Source organism: Folsomia candida, unplaced genomic scaffold (assembly GCF_002217175.1).
Source record: "Folsomia candida strain VU population unplaced genomic scaffold, ASM221717v1 Fcan01_Sc033, whole genome shotgun sequence".
NCBI lineage: Eukaryota > Metazoa > Arthropoda > Collembola > Entomobryomorpha > Isotomidae > Folsomia > Folsomia candida.
In genome coordinates this window covers 118,852-146,849 of record NW_019091225.1, presented here as the reverse complement: position 1 = coordinate 146,849, position 27,998 = coordinate 118,852, and the positions used below count along the sequence as shown (strand labels likewise).

The following is a 27,998-nucleotide window of genomic DNA, read 5'->3' as shown; positions in this document are numbered from 1 at the left end:
CACCTCATGTGAGGACTCAAATCAATAATATTTTCCAAGTACTACCCAACCAAAAAAGTTATTTTAACATGCAACACCCCAGTGACCATATAGACGAGGTCAAAGGTCACAAAAGTCGAAAACTTTTTAATTTTAACAGATTTTCGACGCCCAAAAACAAATATGATACTCATTTTTACACACTAGTTTGGTTTCACCTCTTGGTTACACACGTTGTAACGCTTTATTACCTAGAAAGCAGAGGTAAGAAGGAAGAGCAGTTAGTTAGTTATGAGAACAATTGCTGGTTGTGGGTGGGTGGTTAGTTAGCCAGTTATTATTATAAGGCCATACATACACACACACATATTACGTACATACACACACACCCATAAAACTTTGCAATAAAACTCATCTCCCATTTTTCCACTTTGGTATAAATTCCAAACTCTGACAAACCGAGAAATGATAAATGTTTCTTTTTCGTGGTTCTGTTCTCTTCTTTGCTCTCATTTTTGGTCGTTAGCAAAACTAGAAATGTCCATTCTTCTCGAGATTGGGACGATTATAGTTCGCAAATGGTAAAAATCTTTCCTCATAGTTCGACAGGTCTCGTGATTTGTGGGGCCTAGCAGCCGCGGCGGAAATGAGTGTTTTGTGCGTGGCGAGAACAAGTAAGTGAAGAAATAGTGAAAACTACCAGAAATGTGTGGGGAATCAAGTCTCAGAAATTGAGAGTGTGTACTCCTCCTAGCAATTTTAGTACCTAGCACCACTGTCCATCTGCTACGTACGTATTACTTCCAAAATTTCATTTCACCTCAATCCCCGCATGTGCCAAAAGTTTGCGGTGTAATTCGTAATTTGAAGTAGGCCACCAGATGCAACCAGCAGCAATCCTGGCTGGCTGGCTGGCGAAATGTAATGTAATGATGAAATGGAAAAGCAATATTTGATCTATATTTCTTCCTTAAAAGTTATTGAGAAAAAAACGTCAGACGTTTTTGCCTCGGTTCTTGTGGATCATCGGAGGAGTGTTGGCGTTGGTTTTTGGGCACTTATTCCACTTTCTTCCCTCCATCCCACCAGCTCTATCGGATTCCTATTTGATTACAATTGTGGATGAAAATCACATCACATCCCTGACCATAAAGTGGAGTGAGGTTGTCCTCTAATCATACTCACTGCCTGCCTGCCTGCCTAACTCTGTGGTTGGATAAGTGTGACGAAGATGGGATGCGATTCGGAATCCTGACTTGACTTCTTGGTTGGTTGGTGTAGGTGCTGCAGTGTGAATGTAGGACAACGGCTTAACTCCTCTAAAACTACTGGGGACACTTCTTTCCATAGGAAAATGCACGGGTCTCGCGTGAACAAAAGAGTTGCACACTCTGCGCTGGAGAGAGAGGAAAAAAGCAAGTATCTCGTGAGAGATCTGACAAGATGTCAATTATCAAGATTTACTGCCTCTCTCTGGCAGATTCTTCCATCGCATCATGATTAACATCCTTCTGCCAAACTCTTCTCCCAGTTTAACCAACAGCTCTCAATTCTCAATTTCTTCTCCAACTCCCATCAGATCCTTCTTATGCCACTGATCTCTCTGCCTGCCGAATAAGCGACGACGCGTATGCCACCATTTCATGAAAGGGTAAAGATTGGGAGGAGAGAGAAAAAGTGAGAAATCTTGGCTGATTGTGAATGAGTGGCTGGTTGGTTGGCTGATGGAATGAATTGTGAATCATTTTCTCTTCAATGCAATTTAGATCAACACCACTTTTCAGTAATGTTTTTTGAGGAAAAACCGTTCCAACTTTTTCAGGAAACTACTGCACCACCAGCTCGATCTTCTATGCAGAGGCATCCAGCCAAATAGAAACCAAACCACCAGACCAGCCCAAGATTAAACAATGAGTGACTCTGCAAACCCTCTTTTGTCCAAGATTTCTATGCTCGTCTCTCTTTTTTCTGCGGGATATCATTTCATTCAGGACACATGCATGAGGAGATGATGATGATGGAAGCGCATTGTTCCTCCTCCCAACAATCGGCAATAAACTGTGTAAACAAGTTCTTATTGTTTCTACACTTTAAAATCGCTTTCGACCAACTGTCTGCCTCACGAACACGAGACAATTCTCGACTCTAAACGTTTTTTTGACCTGACATTCAGGATTATGTTGGCTGGATAAAACTTATTGTTTTACACCCGTGCTAAGTAACTCGCATGTGAAGCCGAGCCAGGTAAAATTATTTGTCAAGAACTATGTACGTACCCTCTTCGAGAATGAGACAGAAAGTCGGACGAGATTAAGATCTACAAACGTACATCGTCGTCGTCGAGCCAGATGAAGACAATGCATGGGACAATCTGTCATTAAAATCCACACTCGGCAGGACATCGTCCGTGGACAACTTCATTATTTGCTGGATGAGTTTAAGCATTATATGCTGCGTTCCAGGTACACATAAATAAATTGTTGTACATTTTTAATGATGACGACTCATGCAACGATAAAATTTGCGCAAATTCGTGTAATCAAACTTGTTTTCTTTGTACACAATTTGTCTCTTTTCGAGAAAACAAAAGGCATAATTTACTCTTACTTACCTGCCTTTTTTCCCTCTCCTATTCATTATTTATTCAGTATTTACTGTACGCGAATGAAAACAATAAGTATCAATTCATGCCCACTTTAGTGGAACTTTACTGGAACCATTATTCGCCATCAAACCTGTAATCAGCAATAAACATGGGAGAAAAATCAACCTAATCTCACAACCCGGCCCAACCCATCTCATCTCATCATCCATAAAGCTCTCGTTCGTACATACAACAAAATTGCATTAAGATTGCAATTCGAATACCAAATTACCACAGCACACACTACTTATTTTATTCAGAAAGGAGACGGACCCCAAAAAGGAGTCGTGCAAGCCTTGATAAATGAACATGGCCAAATTGCATTTAAACGTATGTCATCCAGGTACTTTTCGATCAGATATTGCAATACGTGGGCAAAATCTTTCCTCGAATTCATTACTATTTAATCCTCCTCCATCCATTTAATAATCAAGCCCAACTTATCGTTAGTTGGATTAAATTGAACTTTTAAACTCATCCTCAGAACAGAAACGAGCACCATTTGAGAAGAATCTTTACCCAGGAAAAACTACCTGTCACGACAGCAGCATGCGGTACAATAAAATAAATAAAATATCCTGCAAGCCAGCCACAAACCCAGCCAAATGAAATGCCTTCTTTGCCTCCCTCCCATAGCACGAGAAGAATGGATCCCTTCTTACAATTACTCGTATATATGTACAACATACATTTTCTTAATGTACGCATCTCGATCTGGTCACTCTGTATTCACCTGACCCCCCGAACGACCTTTGTTTAGTGGAAAGAATGATGAACGGTGATTGGTTTCATTTCTTTTTCGTTTTCGAATTCTTTAAAAAAATGTGTAGCGTGAATTATCCTAAAACATGAGAGAATTTTGTGAGTAAAAAATGGGAAAGCTATGAAAATGAAAAGAATCCCAGGAAGGAACCTGGCTGGTCATATTTTAGTGTTAACATTTTTCTTAAAATCACGTGCACGTAGTCATGTACATAATGGTATTATTGAGTCTCATAATTTTGTCAGTGGGGGAATTTTTACTCAATTACACATTGTTCACCAATAACATAACTAAATACGATTTGTTGTGCTGTGCTCTTCTGCGTACATATGGCCACACAATGAAGTCGTCAAGTAACAAGTTTTAACATTCCTTTGTCTCCAGACTTTTGGAGGAGGACGATGCTACGATCCTCTTAAATCTTTCACGCTTTTGTGCATATTGAATGGATGAAGGTAAAGTTTGACATGGATTAAGTGGAGTCTGCCTCTCACTCATCCTCTCCTCAGTGTAATAATCTCTTAATCCTTATGTAAACAAATTCATACATAAATACATACATTGTGCCAGGATTAAGCCCCATTCAGAAAACTGAAAGACGCCTCACTTTAAAAATTGGATCGTATTGATCAATCGCTTTAAAACCATTTTAAACACTTCAAAACCCGGCTGGTCCCTCGTCTTGATTAATAAAAAATGAGCTCACCCTGACCTCGGACGATTATTTAGCCCACAAAATTGAATCGTTTTAAGGCATGTTTTTGCTCCTCGACTCAAGTATGCAAGCCGAGTGTGTTAATCCATGTAAAGTAACTAACCACACATGAAATCTTGAGGATTGACATAGTTCACTAAAAGGTCCCAACTTCCTACTCCTCGAGAGGAGCATGGGAGAAGAACATTGTGTAGGAAATGAATATCCCACCGAGCGAGCAGCTCAGAGATCACTGATACCATCGAAACTGTCAACTAGACGATTTATGATCCAAAGACCTAGCCAACCAACCTCACTTTTTCTTTCTTCCTTCGTCCTCCTCCTCCTCCTCCTTATGTGAAGGGAAGAAGGAAAACAATCAGCCTTTTTGGAGGACTGGAGAATGCGGAGGAGGCCTGCCGCACGACATCCGATCGAGGAGTAGCAACTATTTAGGAGAAATATACGCAAGAAGAAGAAAGAGATTCTTGTAATAACGGCTTCGTGGGAGTTGGAGGAGGAAAAAAGGCAGAATCGATTCATTGATTATTTCCATTAGAAAAATGGAAAAATTTCATCTGGAGAAAGTTTCTATTAATTATGTATAAATATCGCGATTTCCCGTATCGGCGTTAAAATTGAGAGAAACCTGGAAAATAATTGTAATCGAAATGAATTTAAATTTTCAATTTTCAATCTCCTCACAAAATATAGCACAATCGATTCACTGAGAGTTTTTCTATTAGTAAAAACATATAAGATCAATGGACCTAGAGATCTAGATAGTTTTAGTAAGTTTAAATATCACGATTTCTCCGTATTGGCGTTAAAATTCAGAGAAACTTGGAAAACAATCGAAATCAATTAAAGTTTTCAATTTCAACAATTCCCTCAAAAATAAAGCACACTCGATTCATTGATTATTTCTATTAGTATAATGCAACATTTCGATCCAAACCAATCGATCTAGAGAAAGGTTCAAGTAATTATAAATATCGCGATTTCTCCGTATCGGCGTTAAAATTGAGAGAACCTTGGAAAATAATTGCAATCCAAAGTTTTCAATTTTCACCAATCCCCTGAAAAAATAGTCAATTACATAACAAAAAAGTCTGGACATGAATGATATATTTTCCACTTTCTCGCTCTCTCAGTTCCACTCCACTCTCAGGACAAGAAATATAAACGAAAAACTTATTTGAGAGATTGGAAACGAGTGTAGAAGTCAGGGTCGTTTATGGCATAAATTACATAACTTATTGCTCCTTCCACCTACAGATATCCGTATATTTTACTCAATAAGAAGAAACCAACTTTGACGAACGAACGTAAAATTCCGTAATAAAAATACGACCGCTTATCAAGATCAATAACGCTGCCAGCAGACACTCGAGCCCGTTTTATATCTACAATCCAAATAATTTTATGCCAATCAAAATCATGAATATTAAACGAATCTGATTCCATCTCGAAGGTGTGTTCGATCGGAAAAGGGATCCCAGTGGATAAGATGTTATCAAAGAAAAATGAAAATTGAGTGAATGATTGGTCATGATTTAGGTGGCATATTGCACCCAGCCAGAGACGCCACTGCCACACTGTATAAATTAAGGGACGCACCCTTCCTCCTCTCGTACGTATTTAAATACTCTCTCATTTTCAATTATAGCATTTATTTGTGCATGCATACTACGAATTTGATCAAGACTTGATTCACCAGACGGGTCTCTGGCTGGGCTGGCGATCGGGTCATAAATCCACTTAAAAGGCTTTAAAGGTAGAGAAATGGAGATGCGATAAACATGTTTGAAACAGACAATGAAAATTAAGCGACAAGGGACAGGCTCGGTGATAGCGATAGTGATTCTGATAACGGAGCCTGTCATGTCACTACTTTTGTACACTCGCCATATTTTAGCCATAGGAGGACCGATACCTACCTAACTAATCCTCCTCCATTATACTATTTGATACTCGTACATACACAATGACAGACTGGGTAGCGAGATGATTGAGCCATTTGTACACAGCACTCCGGGGGAAGAATATCACCGTTTTATGAATGTGTAATGTCGAATTTTGAATGTGGAGTGGACATGTATGGATGAGTCGCATTATCGTCGCAGGACATCTTGTCGGGTCGTACAGAATACTTGATCGCATCTCATCATCATCTCCGTACGGGGAAAGGTGATCTCCATATTTGCTCATCCACTCACTCGCTTACCCTGTAAAATATTGGTGTATGGACCTCGTACGCTGGGAACTGTACGAGTGGTCAACAGCTGTGTCAGTCGGTCCGTGCACATTTGTAAACTTTATCCTCCCACTTACACCTCATTTACAAGTCGATAACTCAGCTCCCTTTCGCCAAATCTCTCAAATCGTGGGAGACAATCAGCCTAAAATATATCCCGCTTTCCCCCAACACTCTTTCTCCGAAGAGATGAAGACGTAACGTAACGTGGCGTAGGGTGAGGCTGCAAATGACCAGACCATTGCTCTCCTACTGTAAAATAATGGAGTGTTGATGGTGCTCTCACTTTGTCTATTAAATCCCGAGTGATGAGTCACTCACTCACTTTCACATCAGTCCAGACAGAGGAGGAGGGAGAAGCCCTACGTGGAGGAAGCTGTGGTGGTCAGTTAGTGTTTTTCGGGGCTGCTAAATTGCTAAATTGGCTCTGCTTGAGTTGAAATGAAAGAGGGTTTCGTTTCCTTTTCCGCTTTTTTCTTCTTCTTCTACTTGAGGGGAATTGAGCTGTTTATGACCACAACGTTTTCCTCTTCATGAGGCGACTCAGTACAAATTTTAGATTTATTCCCTCTTGAAATTGAGTAGTTCCACAATTTTAAGGGGCTTCGTTCGTATGTATATTCTCAGCTCACTTACTGACAATGGAGGTCTCCCAACGTATGCTCTGAGATTTTGAACAAATAAGTGTTCAATCAATGACAAAGTTAATTAGTATGAAATTTGGAAAAGACAAAATCTCTCAATGGCCACGTTTGGCAGAAATATTTGCATCCGAAGAGGAGAAAATGGGCAGTAAATTTGTCAGCTTTATTCCTCTTTGTATGCAAATATCTTCGCCAAACTTGCCCATTGGGAGATCGTGTTTTTTGCAAATTTCATACTAATTAAATTTGTGATCGATTAACACTAGTTTTCTCAAAATCTAAGAGTATACGCTGGGAAACCTCTTTCTTAGTCGACCCAAGAATTTGGCTCAACTCACTGCCCAGTTTCGTATCTATTTAAATGGTATCTTCCACCCAAACGATTCAAATTCTAAAAGTTTCCCATCAAGCCGAGTGGATTTCTTTGATAAGATAAGATACGAATAAAGAAGAGAACAATTGGACACTCAAGGTGAACATTGTTTTACAAATTGTTCTCTCTCCCATGTTTTACCGGAGATCTATTTCCCTCTTTGGTTTGGCTTTACACACTCTTTCAAAACGTGACCAGACGACGAAATGCCCATCAATTTTTTCACCAACCAAACCATTCCTCTACATAAGACCAAGTACACGTAAGTAAATGGATCGTAGATCTCGTAAAGTTTCACCCTCGGTAAAAGATCTTTCGGACGACGACAAACCTGAATGCCATCAGCACCAATCTATCCATCCTCCAGCTTTGTTCAACAGTCATCAGCTTTAAAAAACGAGATTTTCTGCTCTACAGTTTCTCTCCTCTCTTTTTCTTAATCGATTCCACCACCGCCACCGCCACCAGTTTTTTTATGTAACGTGTACCTAACTTGTTCAGATTCTCAATCAGAGGGAATGTCCAATGTGCACTTTATGGCGTTGTCACAACCGTCGTCGTCGTCGTCGTGGGGGGAGACTTCGTGTAGAAGACGTCTCAGCGCACAAATGACTTTTTCAATCAAAAATTCACGAGGGGTGCTCTGCTAAGTACTTTCAGGAGGGACGGAGGACGGGGGTGAGAGCATTAATGACAAAAAAGTTGTCCACTTCACCAGCCAAAGAAGAAGTCGTAGTCGTGGTCGTGGTGAAGGTAGAGCAATTTGACGAAGAACGAGAAGGGTGTTTGTCTTTTTTCCACTAATTTCGAACCGATCAAACAAAAAAGGATGACTTTAAGGAGCCCGTGTACCTGACATAAAACACGAAATTCTATGTATTCTAGCTAAATTTCTAATTGGCTTGCGACAATTTATGAAGTGGAACTCGGTTTTTTGTCTGTTTTTCTCAGTTCCTCACTCAGTTATCAAGTCATGACTCAGCGTGGCATAAAGGATAATCTACATCTAAAAATATCCAGGCGGCGGATCAAATTGATTTCGCTGTCACCCAAGCATACAATGAGTAACGACCATGACGGGAAAACCTGTCCGTGTGATATTTCAAAACTTCTTAACTTGCTTAAAAATCCACAAGTAAACAGCCTCCGAAACAAGGAGATTTTACTGCAGGGAAGAACTTTAACCACCTTTTTTCGGTGACGGGTGAGCGACACCGGAAACTGAGACATTCTCTCGTTCGCAGAGTCTTCTTCTCGTCAAGAGAGAGAGGGACAACCCATAATGAAGACGCGAGTAATTAATGAGCAGTCTTAACTAGGCCTGAAACCTTAAGCACCGACGACCGAGTGGATTTAATGAATGACGACGACGACGACCAACCATAAATCCTCGGCCTAATGGCCTTTCGCAACCTTTGTCGTGGTCCCTTCTTGCATCATCATATTAGCAAAAACCACAACGAAAATAGCGGAGGGGTCTGGTCTGGTGACAAGCACTTGAGCTCCCATCACCACTACCACCACCACCCTTTTCCTGGTTTGAAATATGCTGCATGACAAAATTTCACAGGGATGAGGATGGAATTTTACGGTAAGAAAGAAGTATGTTCGAGTACAAATACCTTGAAGACATGGCACAAAAAACAATCATTATTATTTTCGCAGCCAAGTAATTAACAAATTATCATGGGTTTCAGTTAAGTAAATCACATTCCAGGCTAACATGCCTCCAGGAATCTTCAAAGGGATGCCGGCCCGATCTGACTGGAGGAGGCACAGCCGTCAGGATAATATTTCAAATACATACGTATGAATCTCTGGAGAAGAATGTAATGAGTCAAAATGTTCATTTAGGATTTTTCCATAAAGAACAAGCCGGAATTTTTCGACTTGAGAAGTGGATGGATGATATGAAGTTGTGGATTCTTATTCTGTACTTTTTTTGCTGTTGTGATGGGTGGGCCAATATTTTTAGAAATACAAATTCTCACATTATTTAAAAATTAAGCAATTTTTAAAATTTGCTAAACCTTGCAACCGAATTTAATATTTTGCTTAGTTTGAATAAAATTACGTACTCGTTCTTAGATAAAGCCGAGTTAAGTAAGGTAGAAGTAAAATAAATGAGAAATTTTAGTCTCGCAAAAACTGAGTACCTCGTCGAACATTAAAATAGCGCAAATTCTATTAATTTTTCCTTGTTGTGATGGGTCGACCAATATTTTTAGGAATATAAATTCTCAGTGTTTCGTAATATGCAACAATTTCTTCTAATTTGTCCTGCAACCGAATTGAAATTTTACTTACTCTCCGTAATACTGGAGTGTAATAAAGTATTGTGGACGATGAAGTCTCGCGTGGTTTACAAAACAAATGAGAACTTTTTAGTCTCCTGAAAATTGAGTATCTCGTCCCACATTAAAAGAGTGCAATAAGCCACCGGATTTCGGTTTAATGTACAATAAGCTCTCTTATTTTTTTTTGGAAAAAAGGACCTCAGCCGCCAAAAAATAATTTTATTTTACACATTTTCTTCTTCTTCTTTGAACCTTTTACTTAATATGCGGCATATTCTCGAAGAATAATATAATCATTCCCATAATTGAACCTGCTCTTTATTGTTCTACTCTCCTCCGCTTCTTAATTCTTAATGAGCAGCAGTCATTACGACACGCACGCTGGCCAGCGGGAGCCTTTTCCACGTTTGATGAGCGACTCTTCTCCAGACCCATTCCATCATCATCAACATGTTTAATGTTGGATTAAAAAAAGTTGAATTATTGCGTAGAAAATGGTTATGAAAAAAATTCAGCCGCTTTTTTACGCAGAATTCTGAAGCTTGAAGAGAAATTAAGGTGGTGGTACTTACTTTTCGTAGAAGAGAAATTTGTCGCCAGATCGTTCAATGCAAGTCCCCTTGTCGCCCATGCTCTTGTGGTCGATCATGATGGGTGAAACCACGCCGGATTGAAACCATTCGCCTTTCCAGTGACTCGGAAGATTGCAATTGTCTGTAAAAAAAAGAGAGAGAGAAATTTCCTTATTAGTAGATGTAAAGGTGTCACTTAGAATTTCTTCTCAAATTTTCTGGAAAAGTATTCTCGTGGTGGTGCAGCAGATAAGACGATTGTCAGGGTTTCGTTTATTGCGGGTTTGCTACATTTCTTGTACTGGAAAGCAATGAATGCAAGAGTGCAAGAAACTGGGAGCAAGTGCAAGAAATATGCGTCATCTAGTAGTTTTTTGAGCCTTGCATTTCTTGCAGGTCAAAATATTTAGCTGCAAGAAACCACTTTATCCCCGTTATTTCTTGCAATTGTTTTTTCTTACACCCGAAACACTGTCGCCTCTACTCTACATTTCCTCACCGGAGAGAGAAAGAATAGGAAAGGGGAGGAAGTAATCATTTTCTGATTGGTGAATTTCCCATTTTCTGAACGAGACAAGTGCCTGTCATAATACGCGATAAGCCAAGAACAGAACCTGCTATCTCGGTATCCTTCATTTTTTCAGGGTTGCATCAATTATTTACGAGTACCACCTCCGTCGTGCATACACTAAGTGGTTGTTTTGGTAGATACATACACAATAGTAATTTTGCACTGCATCCTCTCCCAAACTACGGCTTGATTGATAAATATAACCGCATGTATACACGACAATTCCACCCCTTTCACTATTACATATCCGACTGTGTGACATTGTTTGTTGTTAAAAGGCACGAAGGAAAAGTGACTGAAAGGGAAAGCCTTCCCAATTTATATGAAATTAAATGGCATCTCGTTGGCATTTCGCCAGTCGTCCCCAGTGACACCGCCACCAGTGATACCAGGCACCCAACTATGTACTCCTACTACCACTACCGCTCACATTACAGAATTGCATATTATTATTATCATCGTCCATGCTTTCATTCCATTCCACCACCACTTTCTATCTGCTCTCCTCTTCTTCCTCTGTTCAGACTCACTCACCCGTACACCACACACACAGACATAAGCAACCAAGGGAAGATAAGCATACATACGAAATGAGAGAGCCGGGTAGCACGACCACTTTGTGATGTGTAACAACAACAATGGAATGAGAGACGACTTCCAGACCGAAAAGAAGAAGAATTCATTTCTGGTTTGCTCGGTGGAAATAGTGGAGTCAAATTTACACTTTTTCCTATCTCGTGGTGCGTCGGTCGGTAATAATTTTACGGGTAATAATAACCACGCGACAGGGGAATAACAGCGACAAATTGTGTGCATTTTCAACTCGTTAAATATATTTATTACAGACTTTTGCAACATGACGGAAACACATTTATTATGTGCAAAGTGAGACCAAAAAATAAATAAGGTTTGAAGGAATTTGAACTGTTTTTTCCCTCTTTCACTCTGCAAAAAATGAGTAAATTGCTATTGCTGATTTACATTTACGCATTAAAATTGCACAAATATTTAATGAGCTTTCTTTGGCACATCATCCCACAATTTGACGAAATACACCCTTCCAATCCGAATCCGGAAGTGTGGGATACGGATACGCAGGCCGGAAGGAAATGCCCCCTCGAATATGTATCAGACTCATCAAACCTCTGTTGAAAAACATCATCAATATCTGTCAACAGCATCTGACACTCGAACTACAACGACTGAACCCAACTTCAAACAAACTCTGCTTAAGAATCCGTTATTCTCCGTTGGTTTGGTTTGGTGACACTGCTGCTGCATCGCCATTTCTCCCCGACTCAAGGGCATGTCAACCATGATTCGTTCCATGTAAGGCCATGACCGTGTATGGATTGGAATTCTGCATCTCTAACTAAAAAGTGATGGCAAGTCTAGTCGAGAGGAATTTCGAGACACAAGTGGATTCGATTTCGGGAAGGAACATGCTTTCTTCAGCCGAAAGACCGGGTGGTGTCTCTTCTTGTCGGATGACATTTCCAACGAAGACGACAAGAAGGAAGTGAAGACACGCTTTAAATTCTAAATTCGGAGCAAATTTGCTCGTGCCTCGTGGTGGTGGTGTCACAACGGCACAACTTCCACCCTTTTGGATGGACGAGACGATAAGTGTGCGGATGTCGGAAATGGAGGAATATTGCATTGTGTTATGTTTTCAGAAAAAAAAACTTTGCTGTTGATGCACACACTCAGAAAAAAAATCTTTGCAACGAGAAAGACACTTGACACAAGTCGCTCTACAAAAATGAGAAGTCTGAGGAAAAGTCATTATTTTTTGCTCCGCCGAAATCGACACGGTCCTGAATAATTTTAGAATTTATGGGAGAAATCATTAAATATGTCCACATCATTAATCTCCTCGTCCAATTCCCTCCAGCATAAAATTAGATATTGCATGACCTTGCTCATTCTTGGCGAAGAGAGTTCCTCTCATTTAATTTGGGCAGAGTGCCGTGGTTGAAAAGTTTTAATGATAAATTGCCAAACCGCGCTTGATTGCGTGGCAAAAATCTTGTTCATTTTTCCTGATTAGTTCACCCCACTGCGTTCCATGCGTTATCATGGTGAGCAGGCAGAAAGTGGTGGTGTGCGTTCGTTCCTCTCGCTCTCTCTGGTGGGAGGAGGAGGAGGGGAACAGTGGCCGCGGAACCATGGGTGGGGACAGAGGGACAATGTCGCCACGATTGTGCGGTGTCCTCATCATCCGCCCATGTTATACAAACCCCTCCCTCCCCTATCCTACAATGTTAATGTCCCCCGATGTCCCCACAGCTTCCGCGGCCACTGGGAGGGAGGGAGTTAATCATGGTGAATGTAAGTTTAGTCGACCAGGCCACTCGGCAGAAGAGATAGTTCGCTCATTTGCGTCCCGATTTGCAGATTGATTTGGAAATCCTCTCGTCATCTTTAACTCCATTATACAGCCCACCACAACTAACTTTTCTTCCATTCCCACCACCACCCAACTCCTTAATAATAGTTGGAGCGCTTAGGAAAACCAGATAATTCGGATAATTCCTAATTTTCCACAGTTATCAACTCGACTTAAACTCATTGGCAGAGTCCTGGATCGATTCTCCAAACGAACGGAAAATGGAATGTTTTTGGAACTTTGGTCTGATTAACTGGTGTGCTTGCGACGACGACCTTAGCGTTGAAATAGCTAATCTTCTCCGCCACTCGTAAAGCAAACCGCATCATCCAAACGTAGGCCCCAAGTGCACTTGGAACAGATTGTGTGAGGTAACGAAGCATAAAATTCATAAACACTTTCCTCCGCCCTACTGCGGACTGATTTGATCGGGTTTATTATTAGGTTTGTACATTACTTGGGTAATTTGGGAAGGAAGGAAGGAAGCCAGCCTCCGAGTTTAGCGAGAGATTAAATAAAATTGGTTTTCACAATTCACAAAATATTTAACGGACAAAATTGAATTGTCAACATTTCTGTTATCTCGTCCAAGTCATCTCGTGGTAAAGATTAGAGTGGAAGATTTGACAAAGGTTTTAGCCTTTAGATAAGCTTAATATTAAGCTGGGTCAAGGGGCCATGTACGTAAAACCAACTGTTAATGACAACGACCCACCAAGTGGAATAAATACGGATGGGCATCTCTCTCTGGAGAATCTAATAAAGTCCTGATTGAAAATTATACAGCTAAATGCCATTCCGCTGACCAACTATTGGCCATTTGCTGTACACACAGCTACAACAACGATGTCTGTCTGATGGTCATTAACAATAACGACTATTGGCTTTGCTTATTAGTTTATTAGCTGGATGGGCTGAGTTTCTCGTGTGTCTCGTATTTCTACGATACAGATACATGCAAGGATTGTATTTAGAGTTGAATAGCATGGAGTCAGTAAGTAAATGAAATGGTCCACTTAAGCCAATTACGGTTTCCCCTTTCCTCCTGCTCAGAGAGAATTCTTGGTGAATTTTGGTATTTCTGATGAAAACCAAATGAAATAATGAATTGTCTCTCTACATATTCTCATCGTGGTCTAGTTATTACTTTCGTGCAGAGTTATGATGGAGCATATCACCAACTCAGCCGTCCTGGGGAGGCAGGCATGGAAAAAGTGACCATCTGTCCTCTCTCACATGCAGGATGAATGGTGACTGACTGATTAACCCTTGAAAATTGATGCTCATATTTTTAATTAATAAATCAAATCAATCAACATTACCACTGCAATTTCACTATTAAATTCCAGACAATAATTTTCCCTACATTATTTATGAAATACGTATTTAGCGACTAATTTTAAATTGTCGTCTTCCTCCTTCTTCCTTGTCCACCCACAAAGAAGCTGAAACCACAACCACCGCATTTGTTGAGACCTCTGAGTAAAAAGTGGGATCAAATGTCCTTTCTTTTCTCTTTGTGAGATAAATAGAATGGAAGAGTGCATGACAAGAGGACAGCCAAAAACCACAACAGGGCGGAGATGGTTGACAGGATACGTAAAGTCTTGGGAATTTGTTGATCGAGACAATCTTAAGAAATATAAGAATCCCTTGGACGAGGAGGAGGACAGACTTTTTTCCTCTTTTCTTTTATGTAATCCAATCCGTCCTTCCAAATGAGGAGGAGGGTGACCAAAAGAAAACGCTTTTACTACGAATAAATACGTACGGATCCATCTGCCTGCCTCTCGCTTACGTAAAAAGGAACCACGATGAGATTAAGATTAACCGCAGTTCCAATACTTTCAGAGAAATCTATCACCCACCAGCCAACAATACATAAGTGCACAATGACATTTACTTACGCCAAGCCACAAAAGGTGCACGTTGAGTGAGGTAAACCAGAATTGAGGGATAAAAAACGTCTCTAAGAAGCAAGAAATAGTATGCCAGATATTTTCCAGACGAAAAAATTAGTAAGTAAGTGCTGCAACTTCTTCTTCGATTAAATAGACAGTGTTTCGTTTCTTGTGGGTTTGCTACCTCATTTCTTGCACTGGAAAGCAAGCTACGCAAGAAATGTGAGGTGCAAGAAACAGGGAGAAAGTGCACGAAATATGCGCCATCCAGCCACGCGCCGTATGAAGTTTAGCGACGGGTCGTAGTTTCTAGCGCCTTGCATTTCTTGCAGGACAAACTAGCTGCAAGAAACCACTTTCTTCCCGTTACTTCCACCCGAAACCTTGCAAATGGGGGACTTTGGAGCCGAATACAATTCTCCAACACAGGAAGAATTCATATATATCAATTTACAAAGGGAGAGAGAAACGACTTCTTTGAGTCACATCATCTCACCATTTTCAACAAATAAACGCCGTCGGTGAAAGCTAATACTTTCTTTTCCCTCTTCTCTCTTCTTCCGGCAGAAATTTAAAGAAAACTTGTTTGACGACAGTACAGTGCTCGGAGTGCTTTTATTTACTTACGGTGGATCAAATGTTCCTACGTATGTAATCCGAACCGTGTTCAAAAGCATTTGTCGTCATGATGATGCAATCGGATGCGGTCGTCGGTGAGGGATGAATGCGTTCCTTATTATTTTACAGAACCCTTTAAAGACTTAATATCAGAGGCTTGACATTTGATATTCCAATTCCCGGCTGGTTGAATGGGTGAACTTCTTTTTTTTGCGAAATTGGCAGAGAAGGAAATATTCAATTAACTTTATCTCTGACACCCCATGCGGCTCGGTTTGTGATAAAATGATGCCACCCTCTGGTCCAGAGGCAATAAAATGTTGGATTGTTCATGTCTCGACGTCGTGGTGAGTGCGTGGTTGGTGAGTGTGCAAAATATGTAGAGCTCGGTTTTATCGTGTAGTACATACATTTGGTGATTTATGTGGATCAAAAGTCAGCAAGGACCACCCAACCAGGGGCGATTAATAAGGTCAAATATCTGTACTTATGTACTTCTGGTGGACCTATACTTACAGAAATTACGTAAGTTTGCACTATGACAAACTTAGGATTAGACGAAAATTAACACCACGAGCGAGCCCAATTCGACCCACCCACTCATCCCAAATCCTTGCGTATGGCGAGACCACGACTGGCAAGACTTTCACCGGAAGCGCCGCCATTAACATTTCCACTTCCCGGCCAACCAAAATGTGACAAGAAGGGGGACACCAGCACACTAACAGCAACATTACGAAACAAATTTCATTTCGTTTTTCTACAGGCCTCGTCAAGACGAACGTTTATTTTCGCCTCGATTTATAGCTGCATGGTTTTTAGCCACCTTAAGAACATTGTCCTAAATCCAATTTAAGCAGCAAAAATATCGGCACAATTTGCAATATTACATAATTTCACCACCACCACCACCAACCAAACTTTCTCCTCACCCTTTACATACATATCATCATCACGCATTTCTGCAATTCAGGTTTGCAAACGCAGCGGGAGACGCAAGGTTTTCCGTGTGTGTGGTTTGGCCACTACTGTTCCGCTTTCCCCGTTTATGATTTGACTTTAAGCTGACATTTATCGTGCCCGGTCTGTTGGTTCGCGTGCTGCTGGCGTAAGCATAAGCACCACCGAATAATAAAGGGTTGCTATTGCTTGTGTGAGAAGTTGAGGGGGATTGATCCATGGATGTGGGGAAAGTGTTGCCGAGATATTCATGCAAATGAATTTCACCCGGTGAGCCCAGCAGGAAGGAGGGAGGGAGGGAAGGACGTAGGAGGGGAGGATTACCCGGGTGAAATATGCTTGTTTTTGCCCTCCTGTGGATTATCAACGGAATAAATTTCATTGCCAAATATGAAAATGTGCTACTTCTTCTGTGCTCCTCGTGTTTAAATATGTTCACAAATACACACAAAATCCTCCAAATGTGTAATCCATCCCCTTGTTCGGAGGAAAATGGGTCTTACTTTATTTCATTTTAGCGAAAATTCTCGGCCTCGCTTGAATTTCACTGTTTGCCTTAAATTAGTCTCTTTACAGGGCCCATTACAACCCTCCGACACGTTTATGAGAGTGTGATGCTATCATAAATGCCTCCTCGTAATAACGCCTCCCAAGTGTCGAGATTATTTCGACATTCCTTGCGTAATAATAATAATACAGAGAGCGAAATATGTATACACAAACCGCGTGCAGGATCGTGGTGATGATGATGATCATATCCTGGAAAGATTAGAGGAATCGTAATCCTTACGAGGTCTCTTTGTTTTGAGCAACGATTCCGTGGTGCTTGGCAGTTTTGGGGAATTATCGTGATGAAAATAAATACGTATATGCGATACTATGTATACAAAGGGAGATATATTTATAAATAGAAATTTTGCATCAAAAACAACGACAATTTCGAAATTATATTCCCATCCGGTCCTCAACTGTGGTATTGTTGTGTTAAATTAAATTTGCAAATAAAGAAGTGAAACGGTTGAATGGACACGTTTTCCTGTTTTTTGAGTAAAAACTAATCTCATTTCGCAAAACAAACAAGTCGTTGTCTGGAGCTTCTTTAATTTTGCGTCTTTACAAATCCCGGACAAGTCAGATTTAAGCATTTATTTTTCTAAAGAGTAAAAGAAGAACGAAAAGGGAGACGTGTTTTAAGTGCTAGTTTTATTTTTATTTTGATCTCTAAAAAGAAAGAATTGAAAGATCACGATTACTATTGAATGAAGAAACGTGAGAGATGTCGTCTTAATTGAAATAGAATTTCGCCCTTTTCTCCGAGGGAAAAAACAAAGTCTAAATCTGTATTGAAATTGGAACAAGATGTCGAAATTTTATAAATAGTAATCAGAATCCTCTTCTTTTCTACGACTCGTAAACTGAGTAAATCATTTTAACAAAATTTTGTTAAAGAAATCTGACTAAAACTACATTTTTTATGCATGTACACTTCTGTTTCGCAGTTTTATAAACAATTCCCCTCCTAATTCTGCATGAATGGTGGAAATAAAATCCACTCTTATTGAATAACATACGTCATTTTTTCCCATATTTTCCCCATCGGCACGAAACACTTCCTTTTCCTTTACATACGTACAAAAAAAAACCTTTATTTTTCCAACCAAATCATTCGAATCGAAGCCTTCCACTTACTCAGAAAGTTACTCGCATGCACGTAACACCGATGTTTGATATCAATTTAATCGCTCAAGATCGTGCACCCGTAATATGCATTCACTTCATTTAGCCATCCATCTATCGAGGATCGAGGCGAGTAAATTTATAGGTGCATTTCGTTCACCCCAAGTAATTAAGGGGTTGTCTCGAACCTCCCCGTTTTCCTTGATAAATAGAATGATAAAAATCTAAATTGAATTTCTGCCAATTTTTTTTCTACTCCCGTGAAGAAATTATACGTCTCTCTCTCTCTCCTCCATTTTACCAGCTGCATGACATGATGAACCTTTTTTCACCCGCAACTTTTACACAAAAGTTACCGACCGACTGAAAAATTTAGATATCTGATAAATTCAATTTACATGGATTTTTATCCAATCTGTGTAAAAGTCGGGGTAATTACTGCTCATCATCATCGTGGACTGGTTTGCGATACTGCTTGGGAACGAATACTTGGGGGCCCTGGATCCCTACGTCAATCATTTTCATATCAACGTCAATCCTTCCTGTAAAGCAGTTCGTGTTAGTGTTTCAATTTCTCCGGCTTGAATTTCCCGTCCAGGCCACATCCACATATTAGTTTCTCCCACTACATACGAATACATGCCTTTGAACCATGTATGTCAGCAGTGGCTGCGGAAGCTGTGGGGACATCGGGGGACATTAACATTGTAGGATGGGGGGAGGGAGTGGTTTATACAACATGGGCAGATAATGGGGACACCGAATAACCCCGGGGACATTGTCCCTCTGTCCGCGGTTACTGCATGTCAGCCAACAAACCGCCTTCTGAAACATGGTTTCATTTCATTATATGCGTCCGCATCCTACAAAACACGGCCTAACTCAAGAACCGTCTTCAATTTCGTTCTCTTCTCTCTCGGCACAATTATCCTTCCCAATCTCCAAGAAAGGATCAAACTAGTTTTCTTTGATGTTGGGGATGAATGTTGGTTTGAGGAAATTAGTAGTTTCATCATCATCTCCCTCCAACTACTGCTCGGTCCGTCGAATGCCACAGAATTATTGTTTCAAGGATGGCTATGACTAATTTAAATTTTCAAATTAAACCAGAATTTTACTCCTTCTTTCTTCTTGTCTTGCGGAGGTGTGAGGTTCGTTGTAGGTTTGATGTTGATGTGGATAATGAACGATGTGGGTGAGTGACGTGCTGGTCAAAGTGGATGGAAGTGCAGCATGTTTTTTAAAGCCAAATTATATGGTAATTTCTTTCGAGATGTACAAATTGCTGCTGCTGTATAATTTATTAACGAGGTGAAGGTGACTTTCAACTATGTAATGATCTGATACTGATTTTATCTATTTACATACATTGATTGAGTTTCGCATCAAAATTTAGCGTGGCGAAAATTTGTGCAAGTTTTTATGAACTGCGTAACAAGAATTGTCCATACATACTTTGACAACCACCACGTACTTAATTTACCAACAGGAGACACAGCATCATCCATCAAGTTTAAAGCGTTTGACAGGTCCTCCTTTTCGTGTCCTGTGTGGAAGGAAAGTAGCAGACTCACTCTGCTACTCGCACCAATTATGTAAGAAATTCGACTGAAAATGGAAACGTCGAAGAACAATTTTTCTTTTTTCTCCACTCTACTCCAGAACTTGAACTGGAGTGGAACAAATTAATACATGGATGGAACATCTTGTTTGAAGAATTTCCTCTTTTTTGTTACCCCGTCACACTTTGATGATTTTGTGGAGGTTGGGGGAATTTTAGTCTGCATTTTGAATAAGTGTAATATCATCATGTGATCAATACTTACGTATTAATGCAACTTCTTATTAACTTTCTTAAATATGTGTTCAGTGTTTCGGGTGCAAGTAACCAATTGCAAGAAATAACGGCAAGAAAATGGTTTCTTGCAGTTATTTTGACCTGCAAGAAATGCAAGAAATTTCGCCCCAACGCTATACTTCATACGGCGCGTGGCTTGATGGCGCATATTTCTTGCACCTCCCATTTCTTGCTTTCCAGTACAAGAAATGTAGCAAATTCTGAAAAAACGAAACACTGCCCATAATAAATTGTTCCCCACAAAGCGAGATGACACCTCTCTCTCTCATGAAACACAATCTCGTCAACATTTTCTCCCCCATTACAACTTTTTACCCATGTACACACATACCTAATTTGTGCCCATGTTTATGTACAAATCCTGCCCCAATACGCACCCATTAAAGCCCAGAAGTCTCCTTAGAATTAAATATGAATATTATTTCCCATTTCAAAAAAGAGTGAGAGGCGGATGACCAGAGAGAGAACAAGATCATTAATTTCATTTCGGTCCGCTCCCACACCACACGGTCATCTCGCGTCAAATTCCTCACTTCAAAGGACACTGAGATAACATCGCGTCCATCCAGGCTGTCCATCCAGCCAGCCAGCAGAATCAAACCACCAAGAACATCAAACAAGTCTACATACATGCATTCATAATCTTTTGTCCTTTGAAGAACACGTAAACAAGGAGAGTTGAAATTCAAAGCAAATCAAAACTGGTCAGCGATGCCATTTGTCATTCATATGGCAGCGTCACAAGTTCCATGGGTTGGATATAAATCAAAACAATCCTCCTCCCGGGGAAAGTAAGGGAAGAATTATTTTTAAAAAACCTACTGTCCAGCCTTATGTATTTGGCCCGAGTCAGGTTGTTATCAATGATTGAAGTTGGTAATACCATCACAACTTTTTACAAAAATTTTTCCACAGATTTTGCTAATCTTACAATTTGATTCCTAATTTTGCATATTCTACGTGTGTGCAAAATTTCAAGTCGACTAGATAAATTTTACGAGCGTAATCGATAGTCAGACAGACAGACAGACAACCATGCTGGATACATAAGCTCATCTTCCAACTTGATTCGTAATTTTGCATTTTCTACGTGTGTGCAAAATGTCAAGTCGATTGGGTACTTTTTACCAGCGTAATCGACAGACAGACAACCATGACTGGTACATAAGCCCTGGGTCGGACTAAAAAATGCATTTTTTCAAAAAAGCTACACAACACTCAAGTGCTTTAATTCTCACTAATGACGAACAAGAGCCAGAGGCATCTACACACATTACATCTCGTATGTACACATGTATGCATCTGCCCATTTATCCATCTTTTTACAATTTCATGACACCATCACTGCTGGCTTGGCTGGCTGGCTGGCTGGTGACCCTGCTGCACAAGACAAGAGAGATGAATAGAAATGACTTCTGTGTATAAATTACGAACTGGACCCATCCATCCGACCAGGCAACAAAGAAAAACTAGACCAACCAGGAGGACAGAGAGACATGTCGGACATCTGTCCTCTCTCCTCTCCTATTAACATTTTATTCGGCCTATTATCAATTTAATCCTGTTTTATTACGATCCTCATTACATCCAGTTTTAAGCCTCGATTTACTACAGTGTAAAGTGATGCCTTATATTTTACTTCTTCGTCGTCGTCAGCTCGTAAATAAAAAGTGGATCCGCTTTTTACTATCGTGTTTGTTAAATTAAAGGCAGGGTTTACTATTATTACGCCCTTAGTGCGAGAGGTATTAGCACCCAATTGTGTGACGGGAAGAGAGCTGGTTAAATTCGTCATAACAAATGTACTAAAGTCGGTAGTTACAGAAATATGTGCACGCGGATGCTAAAAATGGAATGTGACTGGGCTCGTTTTTCCGATCTCATTCACGCAATAAGTTATTTAGATTGAGTATTTTAGTGAATTTTGAAAATTTGAATTATCTAAACCAAGTATTTTGGTGAATTTTGGAAGTTTGAATTATTCCGAGTGATTTTTTAGCGAATTTTGAAAATCTGAATTATTTAGATTGAGTATTTTAGTGAATTTTCAAAATTTGTTACATTTCTTCGTCGATGACGTAATTTTATAAAATATAAAAAATTCAAAATTCTTAAAGGTCTGTAAGAAACCTGGTTCATTTTCCAAATGTATAAAAATTTCGAAAATACATTTCTCCAAAATTGATTAATTCCTTCCCCCTCGAAAGTAATCATCAGTCTCACAGCAAGCCCCAAAAAAGGTTGTGTGTGCGACGTGATTAACGATAATACTGGGCATTTAAGCGTTTAAGCGACGCAGTCGAAAGCCAAGAGACCCTGCTGGTCACCAACCGAGCTACACGAGTGGACTCTTAAACTCTTCTCTGCTGGAAATTATTATGGCGTGTATGCACTGTTTACAATAGCAATCAAGGAATGAGACACCATGTACTTATCATGTAGGCTCCAAAACAATTGTAAATAAATACATATGTGTGAGCAAGCAAATAACAAATATGACAACATTCATACTTATGAAAAGATGTCCAAGATCAATCTTGTGACAACGAGCTTCCGACCAAAAAAACTTATCCAGATGCCATTTCGCGATACTCTTTCAAACTGCATTTTACCAAATTCAGCTCCCAGATATTAGATATTAGATATTTTATTCGAGAGATGAGTGAAGTGAGATTAGTGGAAAATACATACGCGACAAGAAACATTATACATGTCACATTTTTGCCACTTTTTTATTGCTTACGCTACACACTTTCTGCTGCTGCTGCTGCCAAGGAAGAAGCCGTGAAACAAAAGGATGACGACAACGACGGCACTATAACACTTTGACTTAATTCAATGGGATTTAAAACACCCTTTTTGGAAAATTCTTCAAACTTGTGCTATTATTATGGAGGGAAGAAAAGTGTCATTTCTTCCTCGAATCTTTGGGCTTAAGGGATGAATGAATAGTATGCTCTCCTCTCTCTCCTGATGTGATCTCACTTTTGTCTCTCCGTGAAAATGGGAAATTTATGCCAGATTTTAAGGAAAATATGATACGACTTCTCGTTCTCCCATATTTTACCACTATTTTCATCATTCTTCGTGCAGTTTACGGCCGTTTTTATGATGACAGGAGAAAAAGTCTCGGCGATATTTGGGACACCGACACGAAACCACAAATGCAGAAATATTCCGTCTTGTTTATGATATGATTCCGACTTACCACGACTTATCAAACTGCTCGCAGAAGCACCGGCAAAGTGGGCTCCGTCATGTTGGTAAGTGTGGGAATTGTAGTGGTTGTGGTGGCCTTGGTCGTTCTGATATTCGTCACCGGGATGTGTCGTCGATGGAGGTCCGGTCGTCGCGACGTGTTCGAAATGCACATCGACCGCTGGGTGTGACGCGGGTATCGAGTGGTTTGTCGCCGTCGTCGTCGTGGCGGCCAGTGCCACCTGTGCCGACGGACTTACGACGGGTATCGTACCTGCAAAAAAACAAGGTAAAGTAAATTATACATAAAATGCATAAAACATTTTTTTTCTTGTAATCCGAGCACAGATATTTTTCACCCGACGCATCACTAAGAAAATAGTATGGCATTTGTAATGACTTTCTTTTTACGTCGCTTCCCTCCCAGTTGGCCTGAATTTGACAGACAATCCCATTTTCTCATTCAAATTGTGATGCCATTCAGTAAATAAAAAACTGGGTCATCATTTCTCCAGATTTTAGGCCTCCAACCAAACAGCCATCTCTCTATTCCATATTTGCCTTCCTTTCATCCATACCATACTCTGACCTCCATTTATTCAAATACATATATTTTTTTTTATTCCGGCAGAGACTCTCCCATTTCTTTCTTTCTTTGGTTGGTGTGGTGTCTGATCTCGCAGAGTTAATCAGGTTATCAGAACCACTGATCGAATTTGAAATTTGAATAGAAGACGAGCAGGGAGGAGGAGGAGAGGAGGACACATCAGACGAATTTATTTCTGACTGTGGAATCCCTCTCTCTCTCTCCCCACGTGTTTTATTCACTCCGTGTCATGATAAGTCAAATGTTATTAGTTGCTTTGCTAACCAAGGAGAGGGTTGGATGGATCTCGTCTCTGAGTGGAATTCCAAAAAAGCTCTGTGTACAATCTCTCCGCATTCAAATAGCATAACCAATTTAGTCAGCATGCCTTATTTTAATTTAAGGAAAAAAAACTCAACGTATTGACTCGAGATGAACCTCATTACGTGCGTTAGAATCCTGGCAATAATGAAATTGAGTGATGGTTTGTATTTACGGGCGACTGACCGACACAGCAGTACAAATGTATCCTCCTGTTTAGCAGAGATACGTATTTACTGTACATCCCTGGTAGTTATTTGTGTAATAATAATGAATAAATATGACTGACTGACTTTGTCGAGTGGTGCATGATGCGTCATGGATGGCACGGCATTTCAAGGGGTGAACCCTTCCCGACATACTTATTTAATGAAAAGTCATTGAGTTGAGGTGAAGTGAACTGCATGCGACTAACTCGAGTTGTTTCTGGATAACACTTGAACATTATTTACGTTTCAAGAGGGGATCAGATCAACAAGGTTGTTAAAATACGTTTTTGGACAAAAATATTACGAAATTTGCGATATTTCAACGTCCTAAAAGTTTTACCTGTGTTACAAAAATTATTTTAGTTATTGATCAGATAGAAAACATGGACCTCTTTAAAGCAATTCGAACACTTGAATAACATGATATCCACAAGAAAGATGTTGATCAATGCGAACATGACCCAAACTAAAAAAAACTGGAACGGAACCACACACTCATCTCGAGCATAATGTTCCCATCCTGACAATGAACGTATACACGTCAGTAAGGAATCCCTTTCACTGGAATTGAAAAAAGGTACTCGAGATAAATAATGAATTTAGTCCGAGAGATGGATCGAGGGATAATTGCCTGACTTTGCTTGACATGACAGCCTCATCATAATGCACTACGAACTAATAATAGTGAATCAACCATGCCTTCATTTTATTCAATTCAGTGGTCACCGATCCTGATTCCTGTCACATTATGAGCTATGAAAGAGGGACTTTCGGTGGACTGCCTTCTCAACAACAATGTATTTAAAACGCAACAAAGCTCACGTAATTTCGTACGGCACGACTTTTTTAATTGACGACGGAAGAAAGACCTCGATTCAATCTAATATGCATTAAGGTGCACATTTTGATCGTCTGTGAGACAAAAACAGAATATGTATGCAGCTCATCAAAGAGGTAAACTTGAGCTTCAAAGGGAGCGTGTTTATGCGTTACACAATTCTTATATAGCTCATATTTAGGCACTAAAATGTATATAGAGTGGATTGAAGTGGGTGCTTTATTTTTAGTTTATTATTACTTGCACCAAAGGTAAATTTCACTTGCACCACGAGATTACTCAACAGAAGAAGAAGAACAAAGCCCATTTTACACAGAGGAAAACATCTGAAGCCAATTTCTTCTCGTTTCCAAAATCCGTATGGTGCCCTCCTCAACCGAACAATATTATTATTTCCCTCTTACTCTACTTACTTATTTATGTACAATGTATAAAGAAGAAAACGCAGCGCCAGTTGTTTAGTTTGGATGCAGAAAGCTCGAAATGTTTGAACAAAGTAAGTAAGTAAAATGCACGTATAAAAGCCTCAATAAAACTCCCCTCGTTCATTTCTTCGTCTCCCTAAATTATCCACCTAGCCCCACAAGCAATGAGGACGACACACACTACACTGTCTTCTCATCCCCCACCCGACAAGGGGAGTGTCAGCCGTATGTATGTATCTATGTGGCTGCGAAGGAAGGAAGCATCGCATCACGTTAAATTAATTAGGAAAATCGACAACAGGGAAAATACAGGTAGGCAGAAAGATACCTAGAATGGCGTGTCTTCTCCAATAATAATACGGGTACGTGGTCCTGGTGTCCAGTGACGGCGGAACAGAGGACCAATGTCCCCACGGGTATTCGATGTCCCCATCATCCGCCCATGTTACATAAACCCCTCCCTCCCCACATCCTACAATGTCCCCACATGTCCCCACAGCTTCCGCGGCCGATTTGCCGGTGTCATGGATTAATTCAACAAAATTCTAATTTTCCTCGACGTAAAAGGTTCATCCAGACCGTGTCAGAATTAGAATTCTGATCAAAATTCCATCTTTTTGTGAGAAAGAAAGAGTTAAATTTAGCCAGACCCGTGTCTCTTTCTCTCCTGAGTTGCATATTGTAATCCCCGAGTCATTGTTTCTCTTCTCCTCTTCCCGATGGATTCGGATTGAGAGGAAGTGTGACGGGAAGAGGAGATCTGAATATTAATGAACATTCCATCCATGCACTTCTTCTTTCTTCCCGACCATGATTGCGATTACTTTACTGCGCCCACTAACAAGGAGAGAGTCATGGTGGCTGGCTGGTAGAAAGTGCGTACGGAAAGTGTGTAGTAGAAATGTTGGTTGTAATTTAATGTGAAATGTAACATGACACGAGAAGAGGAAAATGATATTCTCAATCCAAGATCTCTCTTTCTCTCTCTGGTCTAATCAAGATAAGAGATTATGATATGATTTACATGCACTTTAAAGATTAAGTACCGCTGCTGGTTGTAATTCCCAGAAGGAAATTTGATGCTTTTCCTTCTTCTTCTTCTTTTTCCCCGGCTTTTGTTTGCGTCGACTTAAAATTCTACTTTTTTTAGACAAGTGAAATGACAGTTCAGGTTGGTTGTTGTGTTGTTTCAGAAATATTTTATCCGGAGAAAAATAAAATATGGAATCCAGTCCAGAGCAGAGGAGGAGATTTACTGTTGTGAAATATGGTATTTACATATTTCCACTGCTAAAAATCTGGTAGAGTCAGATGTACTGGTATTGATTTGGTAATAATTTCCTACCGAATTGGTAGTAGTTTGTTTCTGAATGGTAAATTTTTCATTACTACAACACTACTAAACGGTAATACCCGTTGTTACCCGTTCCGATATAAATGTACTCCGGTCAGTCGCGATTTAATACCAGTTTTCTAAGAGTGCACATACCCTGAAATATGGTACATATTTATTCATGTACATCTCAAATGATGCCAAAATCGCAAATTTGTTCTACTTTCTACTATCTTCTCGTCCTGCGATGAATCAACACACGTCGACCAACCACTTGACATCATTCAACAAGGCACCTACCTCTTTAAAAATTCAGAATTCATCTAACGAACCCAATCACGGGGAAAAATCCCGGAAGCGAAATGTTCAAGAGCTGGCGATGCTCGAGAGAGGTGAATGATCATTGAACATTTCCTTTCACTTCTTCCTTCCTCCCATGGAATTAAATCTTGCTGAATAGACTTTTATTGCAGTAGAAAAGCATCATCGTATCATAGATGCGTTCGTCTTCTTCCCATTTTCCCCCGACCGTACAATACTTTTTGAAGAGATTCCAGATAAATTTCCAAATACAATGCAATATTTCTTCTCCCTTCTCATCTTCACGAGTGAGAGTGAGAGTGGTGCATGGCTATTGTTGTGCAGTTCAACCTCCAATACATAGATATTTGCTTGGATGGTATACATTATGTGGAAGAGGAGCAAAGTTGAAGTGCACGAGGGTTGATAAGGAGAAGAAGAAGAATTCAGAAAATAATATCTAACCACTGATCAAAGCCTGGGGGGCTGGTGCAGTCAATCCTCAACTCATCTCTCGTTACGTTGCTTCTCTCTGCCTGTCCAGATTCCCGATCGCGATGCCACCGCCGATATTACCAATAATAGAATAGT

General features: G+C 40.1%; 1 protein-coding gene across 1 annotated transcript in view; it reads right to left on the bottom strand.

The window, feature by feature from the left end:
• The window catches only part of LOC110860504, a 114,355-nt gene that overhangs the window by 24,805 nt on the left and 61,552 nt on the right, over positions 1 to 27,998 (bottom strand). Inside the window, exons 4-5 of the mRNA XM_022109559.2 lie at positions 23,406 to 23,669; positions 10,224 to 10,365 (exon numbers count right to left, since the gene is read on the bottom strand). Of these exons, the coding sequence (XP_021965251.2) occupies positions 10,224 to 10,365; positions 23,406 to 23,669 (406 nt within the window). The remainder of the gene's footprint in view (positions 1 to 10,223; positions 10,366 to 23,405; positions 23,670 to 27,998) is intronic.